Raw genomic sequence first — 12346 nt, forward strand, 5'->3', positions numbered from 1 at the left:
CCCCGCTTTTTGGCGTTCCATTAATACGGTGCCAGCGGGGCAATCAGCTGGAGGGGGGGCTGGAGCTCCCCACACTCCAGCTGATCACACTGGAGGAGGCGAAGATCACAGCTGATCTTCTCCTCTTCTGGTGTGATCAGACTCCCCCGCTTGAGCTGATCGCACCGGAGGAGGGGAAGATCATCTTCTCCTCCTCAGGGGGCTGTCAGACTCACACACTCCAGCTGATCGTGCCAGAGGAGGGGAAGACCTGATCTCCTCTTCTGGTGCAATCAGCGGGTTAGGTTCCAGACCCCTGCGCTACAGCTGATAGGCTTTTTGGCGGTTTTCGCTTTCTGGGGGGGTCTGGAACCTAACCTGTAGTATGAGTGGGACCCTACTGTATATTTATTTACGATGAACCTCCAATGTTCTGATCTGGCTCGAGCACCACCTACAGCATCTGGAATTCTAACACCCCTGCAGTTAACCTTGAATGGACAGCTATCTACAGCAATACCTAAGTTAAGGAATCCTCCAGGAAGGAAGCTCCTTTTAAGGAAGGCTTTTTTTTTAACTGACTAAGGCCTGTGCCTTTGCTTTGCTATGGTGAAACTGACCACCCTGTGTCTTTGCTTTGCTATGGATAAACTTTCAAGCCTGTGCCTTAGCTCTAATGTGAAACTGACATGTCTGTGCCTTTGCTTTGCTAGGGTGAAACTGACAAGCCAGTGTGTTTGCTTTGCTATGGATAAACTTTCAAGCTGGGCCTTAGCTCTAATGTGAAACTGACATGTCTGTGCCTTTGCTTTGCTATGGATAAACTTTCAAGCTGGGCCTTAGCTCTAATGTGAAACTGACATGTCTGTGCCTTTGCTTTGCTATGGATAAACTTTCAAGCTGGGCCTTAGCTCTAATGTGAAACTGACATGTCTGTGCCTTTGCTTTGCTATGGTGAAACTGACAAGCCTGTGTGTTTGCTTTGCACTAAAACGATTTCTTGCTTTCTCCGAGGGCTGGGGCGGGAAGGATCCAATGCAATTCAGAGGAGAAGGAGGGGAGGGGGAGGGGATATATTATATTATTTATATTTATTTAACTTGTATACCACTTTATATGTCAGGAACTCTCAAAGTGGTTTACATTACAACAACAATCAACATAAATTCCACATTCAGTACAGCTGCTGCTGCTCCTAATAATCCTCATTTAAGGATGCAGGGTAGGCACCCCTTAAAGCCCCTGTTGAAGCTGCACCCACCATCTATGAGCGTGTGTAGGAACTTATTCCTATTCTTTCCATGTTATAAAGTTTCTGTTAAAGAAGTAATGTCCAGGAATGCATCTACTTTGTTTACTGAGGTATTACTGTACTGATTTGTTTCTCAATACTCTAATCCAGTTATGCCCTTCTAAATAATGCTCAGACTGGTCTGAACTGCCCAGGCTTTTTGAAATGTAAGTACCAGAGTTGTTAGGGAGGTGGAAGTAGCTTATCAGTCATTTTCTAGTGGACCGAAGACACAAATGACATCCGAGATAGAATGGATTTCATGACTGGGGCAAACAATCCATCTGAGAAGGAGGTGGGCTTTTACTGGTCTCAGAGTTCCACAAATGTGAGGCTTTTACATCTTAGAAACACGTGATCAGGAGTCCAAAGATGCTCTCTTTGAGAACCAGCCTTTTGCAAGGAACTCTGCACATGCTCTGGAGTCCAAGTCTCTGTTCAAGGAGGTGACATGAAACTAGCAAAGTTAGATTGACTGTATTGGTTTTATTTTCAAACCTGTGTTGTGTTTGATCATTGCCTGCCACCCCTTTCCTCTTATTTTTACTCCCTCTCAAACAAAGCCTGCCCTGGGCTCATACTAGCCACCCTGGGCTCTTACTGGGAGAAAGGGTGGGATATAAATCTAATCTATCAATCAATTATTATTAATAATGAATAAAATAACTTATATTTTGATATTTGGGTTCACTCTTTTTTTTTTTAGGCAACTCTTAACTTTAATAGGCATCATGTCACTATAAATTTCTCCAATGTGCTAAGAGATATATGGAGCAATGTGCTAGATGCACACTGGAAGCATCATAGAATCTCAGAATTCTGACAGAAGAGCCCTGCTGTAGCCATTGGTCCATTTTGCTCAGTATTGTCTCTTCTGACATTCTCCCATGCCTGTAGACCAGCTTGAACAGGTGGGCAGGAGTGCCCACTTGTGAATGACCTGACATCATTATGACATTAGGCACCTATGTAAGGGGCTCGCTGAACCCCTTTGAAGGCTCTCTCACCGCTGATCAGCTGATTGTGGCTAAAAGCCATCCCCTTGGAAAATGAGGTAGGAGATGGCTTTTAGCTACAATCAGCTGATCAGTGCTGAGCCATTCCCTTTGAAATCCATTTGTAATTGCTTTGTATTCATATCACTTGGAAACAGACTTCAAAGTGGCTCTAAGCACCCATCAGCTGATTAATGCTGAGATCCTATCGAGTGCACCTGAAGAGGAACTCCCAAATGCAGCTGATCGCTGTGGGGCTCCGTGTCAGAGCTGATCAGCTGATTGGTGCTGACAGGGAACCTCACTTCCCAAGGAACAATCGGGAATGCACTTTAAGCAATTCATTGGCAGCCATGTCTTTACCTGCCCACTGAATGTCAAAGGTCTGGGGAAAACTCACAGGCCAAATTAAAACTGCTGCCTGGCCCAAACTCTGTGAGCCAGAGATTCCCCACTGCTGTCTTAGCTAAAGAACTGAGGAGTTTGCCTTGGGACTTTTTGCATGCAAATGTCATGCTCTGCCACTGAACGATGGGCCCTAACCTTTTTATTTTATCATATGTGTATCTTTTCATTTCTCCTAACATTCAGAAGAGGATGCACATGGTTGTTCCATTTACCTGCACAAGATCCTTGTGAGGTAGGGCAGACTGAGGGTGAGAATGATTGGCCCGGGACCACCCAGTGAGTTTCATCCCTGAGAAGCTGAACCCAGCTCTCCAGTCCACATCCAACTGTGACACCTGCTCTCACTCAACAGGGGCAGTTAACTCTGCAATGAGATCTGCCTCCCATCAAAGGCCCTTTAGTTCTTCCTTTTTCAAAAGTGTTAATTGAAGTTGTTGAGTAATTCAGGAATCCTTTTCCTTTTAAACCTCACATCAATTTCTGTCTTTATTGCAGAAGGTGCTCAAATGGAAACCAAGAATGAGGGAGACCAGGACAAAATCCACACAGTCGAGAAGCCATATAAATATTTAGAGTGTGGAGAGAGCCTCAGTCAGAGCTCCACTCTCACTTCCCATGAAAGAATTCACAGCGCGGAGAAACCGTATCAATGTTTGGAACGTGGAAAGAGCTTCAATGAGAAGGAAATTCTCACTTCCCATCAAAGAATTCATACAGGGGAGAAGCCGTACAAATGTTTGGAATGTGGAAACAGCTTTAAAACAAACTCAGCCTTCCGTAATCATCAAAGAATTCATACAGGGGAGAAACCACACAAGTGTTCAGAATGTGGAAAGAGTTTCGTTCAGAGCTCCCAGCTCACTAACCATCGAAGAATTCACAGCGGGGAGAAACCATATCAGTGCTTGGAATGTGGAAAGAGTTTCAGTCAGAAGGGAAGTCTCACTGCCCATCAAAGAATTCATACAGGAGAGAAACCATATCACTGTTTGGAATGTGGAAAGAGCTTTAGTAGATGGCCAAACTTCCGGCATCATCAATTAATTCACAGTGGGGAAAAACCATATAAATGCTTGGAATGTGGAAAGAGCTTCAGTCAGAAGGGAAGTCTCACTGCTCATCAAAGAATTCATACAGGAGAGAAACCGTATCACTGTATGGAATGTGGAAAGAGCTTTAATAGTGGGCCAAACCTCTGGCATCATCAAAAAATTCACAGTGGGGAGAAACCATATCAGTGCTTGGAATGTGGAAAGAGGTTCCATCTGAACAAGTACCTTACTCATCATCAAAAGATTCATACAGGGGAAAAGCCATATCAATGCTTAGAATGTGGAAAGAGCTTCAATCGGACCTCCGCTCTCACTAAACATCAAAGAATTCACAGTGGGCAGAAACCCTATCAATGCTTGGAATGTGGAAAGAGCTTTAACTGGAGCTCTGCTCTCACTTTGCATCAAAGAATTCACAGTGGGGAGAAACCATATCGGTGCTTGGAATGTGGAAAGAGCTTCAATCAGAGGTCCAACCTCACTTCCCATGAAAAAAATCACAGTGGGGAGAAACCATACCAGTGCTTGGAATGTGGAAAGAGCTTCAATCAGAGGTCCAACCTCACTTCCCATGAAAAAAATCACAGTGGGGAGAAACCACACCAATGCTTGGAATGTGGAAAGAGCTTCAGTCAGAGATCCCACCTTACTAACCATCAAAGAATTCATAGTGGGGAGAAACCATATCAGTGCTTGGAATGTGGAAAGAGCTTTAGTCAGAGCTCTGCTCTCACTTCCCATGAAAGAATTCACAGTGGAGAGAAACCATATCAGTGCTTGGAATGTGGAAAGAGCTTCAGATGGAAAAAAAGTCTCACTTCCCATCGAAGTATTCATGTAGGAGAAAACCCATAAAAGCAGTGGTGGCTGTTGGTCACTGGACTTGGTAGGCCTGGTAGGAGGTCACATAGGTGTGGCAAATGAGGTATTCTGGTTTTCTCCCCATCCTTCTCTCTTGCAAAGTTCATGTGGACACTTAAGCATTGCAGTTGTGCAAATACTCAGTATCTAACTAAACTGAAAAGTGTCTTACTTTGGATCAGAAAAGGTCCCTGCTGTCACTGTTGCTTCTCCACTAGGAGAATTGCAGTGTGGCTTCAACCTGATCTCCTTCTCTCACTATCCACCTCCTTTGCAAAGAAACAGTGGACACTTAAACATTACAGTTATATAAATACTTAGCGCCTAAGTGTCTTACCTTGGTTCAGAATTGCTGTCACAATTTCTGGTTTGGGTTCATGCCACAATAACTATACATTATGCTTCCTTTTGACATCAGGAAGGCACCTTTGCTGTATTTTCTGCACCTGCTTAAAACTTTTTTGTTTAGGCAAGCCTGTCCAAACACATAGATGTTGATGTGTTTTAATCTTTTTAGTCTGTTGCTGTTCTAATTGTTTTAAACATGTTTTTATTTGTTTTACTATTTTATCGACGTTAATGTCTTTTATAGACCGCTTAAGAGTTTCCCCCCACAATCAAGTGGTATATAAATTTTGTTAAATAAATAAGTTCCACTGAATTCAATGGGGATTGCTCTCTAATAGTATGTACAGAATTACAATCTGAACTGGTTAGTTTTGAAGGTGCCACACAGGACTGTTAAGAAGGGTCCCCATACATTTCCAGACATATAGGAAAATATTATATTGCTTCCATTTGAGAACGGTTGGGTAGATGCTATCTGGACCAGCGATGTACCTGTTTTAAATTTGTCAAAAAGGCCTAGTGTCACCACTGTTTGCCTCATTTTCTTGGACTCGCTTCCCATGAAACGTTGTTCAGGCCCAGCGATCCGTTCTATATCTTCTGCTGTGTGGACAGATGCAAAGAATTCATTCAGCTTCCCTGCAATCTCCTTTTCCTCCTTTAGAACTTTTTGTAGTCTCTTGCCGACCAAAGGTCCAACTGGTTCCCTAGCTGGTCTGAGGAAAGAAGAAAAACACTCACACTCCTGATTCCACTTCCTGCTCTCCCCCTCTGGCCATAGCCAGCAATGTCTGTGTGAAATGTACTGTTTATATTATTCTGAATGCATCGGTTTTGTGCAAGTTCTACTCAGAGTAGACATATTGAAACAACTGTTTGGTACACCACCTGAATAAGTGTAAATTAAAATAAATGTGTTGATTTCTTGGATGTCCTATTCATTTGCCATGCGTTCTAACCTTTTATTTTTGTCTTAAGGTTTATTTTTAGTTTGGGAGGGGCTTTTTTTGCTCGCTATAGCTCTGCACAGACCAAGCACTCCTGCTCACCCATCTCGGCTCAGCGGGATCTAGCCTTAGCATGTAAACATGGTGTCTCTGTTATAAGGCTTCTGGTATACGCGTTTTGTAACCTAAGTAATTTTGTATCTTCAGAATCTTTGATGCTAAGTGAGTGTATACATCACCTAATTATATGCTGATTTAGTATTCTGTTTCTGATATGGTGGCTAAAGCCACTTAGAGCGCATTTATTAGCTGTAGTGTGCAAGATATGAATAAAGAGCATATTCTAAGAATATTCTGCTGTCTGAAGTCAGACTCCCAATTAAATATTTCAGATACCTCCCAAGATCCAAGAAACTTGGGTGGGATCGCCAACTATTATCCGCCTACTCCAGATGACTTCTGTTGCAAACCTACAAGCATAGGTGACCTAACATTCAGCATATAAGGACTCTGAGTAGATACGGGTAAAGGGCGAAAGCAGGAAGCCTCAATCCTGTGCATTCAAGGGGGCCGGCCTTGCTGGTTTCACTAGAGAACTGTACCTGGCCCTCACGGGGAACTGGCAGCACTTGTAGAGAAAGTGACTTTGCTTTCTACTAGCATGTCTATTTTTGTAGGTCACTCTCCAGATTAGCTTGCCGACTTCCACTCATTGTTGCTGAAGGCACTTTCACAGAACATGTATATTTTTTAAGCTATGTACATCAATAAACTGGTGTGTGTGCTTCAGTCTTAGTTTTGAGTTTGTGGTTTCGAGTCATGGATTGTGTTTGCCGCCCCGTTCCACTGGGTTGTTGCTGAGCAAATAGAACCAGGATTGAAGGATCCAGTGAAGGTTGATGCATAGACCAGATCCACTGATTAACAACCCCCAATAATCTCTTCCCATTCTGCCTTGGCCAGCGGTGTTTGTATGAAATGTACAGCTCATTTGTTTTGTGCAAATCTGATCCATGGGTTGCATCTAGCTAAATTCTACTCAAAGTACACTCATTGAAATTAATGTACCCATTAGACATATCCGTTAATTTCAGTGGTTCTAGTCTGAGTATATCTAGTGTTAGGTCCCCAAACCCTGGCATCTTCTCTAATGAACATGTTCTTGCTGCAATGTAAATCTTGTGCGGAGAAGATCATGAAGAGATTGTTCAGAGAACTCAACACACTTCTTAAAGTGCAAATTACCCAATAGTTTTAAGTGGTACTTTGCATGCTAGATTTGACATCTCCTTTTTAGCTACTTTTAATCTGAAACAAAAGCTGGAACTTTCAGCTGAGTCTTTTTCACCTACAACAGCCTAAGCTTTTAGCCTAGGAAAACAGAGCTTGTTGTGTTTTTGTTGTTAAAAGGCCAGCCTTCCTTATTTAAATCTAACCCTCCCACAGGACTATGTTTGCTCCCTGAGCAGCCTTGCTGTTTGGCTGGCTTTCTCTGATGTGGCTTTTTGTGTGAATGTGCACCACTAGACACAATGTGAGTCTCTTGTTTGCAAAACTTTTTTTTTTTTACTCATACCATTTTTGGTTTTTGGATGGGGCATGGGGGACTGGGAGACCTTGCTTTATTTTTAATGTGTTTGCCAATTTTGCAGCAGTTTGCCCTTCTTCAAAGGTGATGGAAGTAAAAAGCCTTATGCTGAGAGGGAAGAGGGGGGCTTTCTTCAAAGGCATGCTGGGACTTGTGTTTCTTTTTGGCCGGCAATGGAAGTTGTGAAATCATCTTCTTAAATACAAACACAGGTTCCACATAGATAATGCAGGCACACTCTGTGCATGCTCATTCCACTAATCATACCTGCACATTTTTTTTCAGAAAGGCAGTTAGCAAGAACCTCGCCTTTACAATTTTATTTTTTAAAGCCAGCCCATCAGACGATCTGGAGACCTAATTTAAAATCATAAAATCATATTAACAATAAAGTTGGAAGGAGCCTATAAAATTCCTGTTATCTGCCAGAAGCTTTTTGTATGAACATGAGAAGAGCCTGCTGGATCAGGGCAATGGTCCAGCATCCTGTTGTCGCAGCGGCCAAATGGATACCTGTGGGAAGCCCGCAAGCAGAGCTTGAGGGCAAGAGCACTCCTCCTGCGGTTTCCAGCAACTGGTAGTCAGAAGCATCCAGCCTCCAACAGCGAAGGTAGAACCTGGCTCGTAGCCAGGGATAGCCTTATCCTCCATGAATTTGCCTAATAAAGCTATCCAAGCAGGTGCCCATTACAATCTCCTGTGGGAGCAAATTCCATGGGCTGTGTGAAGTCCTTTCTTTTGTTTGCCTTGAATCTTCCAACATTCAGCTTCATTGGATGTCTCAGAGTTCTAGTGTTATGAGAGAGGGAGGAAAACTTTATCCACTTTCTCCCTGCCAGGCATGATTTTATACACTTCTATCATATCATGCCTGATTCGCCTTTTCTCTAAACTCAAAAGCCCCAAATATTACTCTGGTATGCTTTCAATTGAGCCAGTGTGGTGTAGTGGTTAAGGTGTTGGACTATGACCTGGGTGACCAGGGTTCGAATCCCCACAGAGCCATGAAGCTCCCTGGCTTCATAGGGTTGCCATAAGTCGGAATCGACTTGAAGGCAGTACATTTACATTTACACTTTCAATCAAACGTGGTAGCCAACTAGCCATGGCTTACAGCAGAAACAAAACAGTCCACTAGCACTTTAAAGGTTAGCAAATGTATTATTATATAAACTTTCATGGATTATCAAGAATGAAACATCTGATGAACTGGGCTGTAGCATAAGAAAGCTTTTTATGCCACAATAAATTTTTTAAGGTGCTGCTACAATTCTTCTTGTTTTTGCTAAAATTGCCCTGTGATTCACTTTGCAGGGCTCTTGTGAGTATAAATGTATAAAACACTTTGGCAAATTTCAACCATTCATTCATTCATTCACCATTTTATTGGTATGCCGCCTTTCCACAAAAAGTTGTGCTCAAGGCAGCTTACAGCAAGGTGGACAGAAATATATCTCAAAAACAATTGCAAAAACAATTTCCTAATAACAAAAATAATGGAAGAGTAACTTAACAACAATTGATTCCATAAAGGAAGCCACAGACCTGAACTTACAAGTTCTGAACAGGGTGGTTCATGACAGATGCTATTGGAGGTCGCTGATTCATAGGGTCGCCATAAGTCGTAATCGACTTGAAGGCACATAGCGACAAAACATAACAACAAATATAACAGCAAGCAAAAATAACTTTTTAATGTTATGAACATAATAAAACAATCTTTAAAAACAAACAAAAAAGTAACCATTAACATCCCCCACAAGCCCTTAAGGAAAACCATCTACTATATCTCCTACAAAACGTCATTATTCTGAGCGGACGCCGAGAATTGAAAACCTGGCTGTTTAGGCGGGCCTATGGGACTTTTGGGTAATCTAGTTTTATTCTGTAAAGATGTGGGCGGGTTTAGATTAAGTAGAGTTTGATGTTGTATTTGTATTTATATGTTATATTTTAATTTTCTGTACATCGCCTAGAGTGGCCGTTAATTCTCCGAGGCATTTTAATTTTTTGTTTAATGATGGTAATGTTTGATCTAATTTGATCTTAGTCATGCAGTTTTTAGATTGTGAAATTTGATTTTAGATTGTGATGCTTTTGTATTTTCCTGTATTTTATTGTATTTATGTTCACCGCCCAGAGAGCTATTGCTAGTTGGGCGGTATATAAGTTTTAAAAATAAATAAATAAATAAAATTTTATTATTATTATTATTTTGGAGCCTCTTTGTAAGCAGAAGTGTGGACTCCTCCCCTTCAACCAGGGCTGCGGAGTTGGTACGTCAAACCTTCGACTCTGACTCCTCTATTTTTCTACTGTCTGACTCCGACTCCTATATTAATTTTATTTTGAAGTCAGAGTCCGTACATTTCTACCGACTCCAACTCCACCCCAAATTGCTTCCGACTCCACGACTCTGACTCCGACTCCACAGCCCTGCCTTCAACACAGGTCTAGGCAGGTGCAGACTTCCAAAATCCCTTTGGGGTAAAAGGGTCAGGGCAGGTCTTCTCCCAGGGTGGCAGAGCTTCTGCAGAGAACTCCTTACCAGCCACTGTTACAAACGATAGTATGGCGGAGGGGGTGGTGCAGATGAGAATGGAATGTGCAGAATCTGTATGTAATATGGGAGCATGAATTACACTTAACTTGCATACCCCACTCGCTTGTTGTAAAGTCCAGTGTTTGTAGGCCTGAATTTATTTATTTTTAAGCCTTCAAAACTTTTTTAAAAAAATGTTTTAAAAGTTGTTCTGTTTTAATGCATTTTAATGTCTGTTTTTCTGATGTTTTAAAGTGTTTTTAGTGCTTTTGTTTGCCGCCCTGGGTTCCTGCTGAGAGGAAGGGCAGGATACAAATCAAATAATAAATTTGATAATAAATAAATAAAATGTCTTGGTTGTCTCTCAGTTCATTTTTCTTTTACTTTTGGTTGGTTTTTAAAAAAATATTTATTTATTTATTTATGATGTTGATGATTTATTCAATTTATATCTCCATCCTTCTTCCGGAAGGAGCCTAGATAATACAGATAGGAAAACTACTTCAAGTCCCAAGAAGTAGTTCTGGGACACTGTAAGACGATCTCTCAAGACTTCCCCCCCTCAAAATAATATTCTTTTATTTTGCTATGCCAACATTACAATTTGTTAATAAAATTAGATTTTTAAAAAGAATTTTTTAAAAAAAACAAAACAAAACAAACAGAACTAAGTTAAATTAATCTACAAAATATAAATTACAATCAGGAGCGGATAAAAACATAACTCCATGTACATACTCAAAAGATTTTTTCTGTCTTATTCATTTAGAACATTACAGGTGTACTGAATTGCCTTACAGATTTATTCCATGTATACAAAGAATCAGACTTTACAATTGATTATGTGGTCTCATTTCTTCTTTCCCTTTTCCATTTACCCAATTACCACAAAGTTCTACTCATCTGATCCATATTTCTACACAGACCAAGGGTATTGAGTACCTATGTGTATAAATGTAAATGTACTGCCTTCAAGTCAATCCTGACTTATGGCGACCCTATGAATAGGGTTTTCATGGTAAGTGGTATTCAGAGGTTTACCATTGACTCTCTCTGAGGCTGAGAGGCAGTGACTAGCCCAAGGTCACCCAATGAGCTTCATGGCTGTGTGGGGATTCAAACCCTGGTCTCCCAGGTCATAGGTAAGAAATAAAGTCCTACCATATTGCTAAGGACTGATCTTCTGTAGTTTGTCCCCTAGATGCCCTCAGCTTATGTGATATTTTCTCTAGCAGGGCTATTTGCCAGACAATCTAAACCATGCAGGTTGAATACCTTCCAATGCTTCACTATCAGTGCCCTTGCAGCTCTCAATAAATGTGTGACCAGCTCTGTAGTTTTTATCTCTCTATCAGCACCATTAAAAAATGTAGATGTACTGCCTTCAAGTCGATTCCGACTTATGGCAACCCTATGAAGAGGGTTTTCATGAGGCTGAGGCAGTGACTGGCCCAAGGTCACCCAGTGAGCTTCATGGCTATGTGGGGATTTGAACCCTGGTCTCCCAGGTCAGAGTCCAACACCTTAAGCACAGATTCCAAAGAGCCAAATAGGGAGAGGGAGAAATATTTTGTTTGATTATTAATAAAATATCTGAAAAGACCTTCTCCCAAAATGCTTTTACTTTTACACATTCCCATCACATGTGGTTCCAGGTGCCAATCCTTTGGCATCCTCACCAACACATAGGCTCCTACTGGGAGGAAGGGCAGGATATAAAATCAAATAAATAATAATAAATAACACCACCACATGTGGGAGGATCCTTGATGTATAAATGAGAGCTGTCGGGCAGTTAAATGCCAGCCATGTGCTAATTTTAGTGAGAGTTCCCTTGTTTGTGACAAAAGATATTTATATGGTGGTTTTGCCAAAGTTTGATCCAATCTTCATTTTCTATTTCCATTTCCCTATTATTTATTTATGTATTTAAAATATTTCTATCCCGCCCTTCTACCCTATAATAGGGCACTCAGGGTGGCTTACAAAAATAAAATCAAACATGTACATAATAATTAGATTTCCTCCATTCTTTCTCTTTGACCATAGTCAGATACAGTGTTTATAAAATCTAGAAATAAATCCTGATACCAACGTTAGAGTCCCTATTAAAATTTTCTCAAATATAGTTAACTGTCTCATAGCTTCCCTTTTAGTTTTTGAATTTGGGAGGAATGATCAAAGTTGGCATCCTAATAACCATGGGAATGGGGTATTTCCTAGCTTATTTTTCAACATTTCTAATGATATTGGTGCCCTGTCAGTACTGAAAAAGTCTATTAAGCGATATACGTTTCGGGCTTTCCATGATTGTAGATTATACACCCTCCCCTTA

At 41.2% G+C, this 12346-nt stretch overlaps 1 protein-coding gene across 1 annotated transcript in view; it reads left to right on the top strand.

Moving 5' to 3' along the window:
* The window catches only part of LOC133381633 (zinc finger protein 420-like), a 42602-nt gene that overhangs the window by 6280 nt on the left and 23976 nt on the right, over positions 1-12346 (top strand). The window contains exon 6 of the mRNA XM_061620981.1: positions 3169-4536. Coding sequence (XP_061476965.1) covers positions 3169-4536 — 1368 coding nt within the window. The remainder of the gene's footprint in view (positions 1-3168; positions 4537-12346) is intronic.

The sequence above is a fragment of the Rhineura floridana genome, chromosome 3 (genome assembly GCF_030035675.1).
Source record: "Rhineura floridana isolate rRhiFlo1 chromosome 3, rRhiFlo1.hap2, whole genome shotgun sequence".
NCBI classification, from domain to species: Eukaryota; Metazoa; Chordata; class Lepidosauria; order Squamata; family Rhineuridae; genus Rhineura; species Rhineura floridana.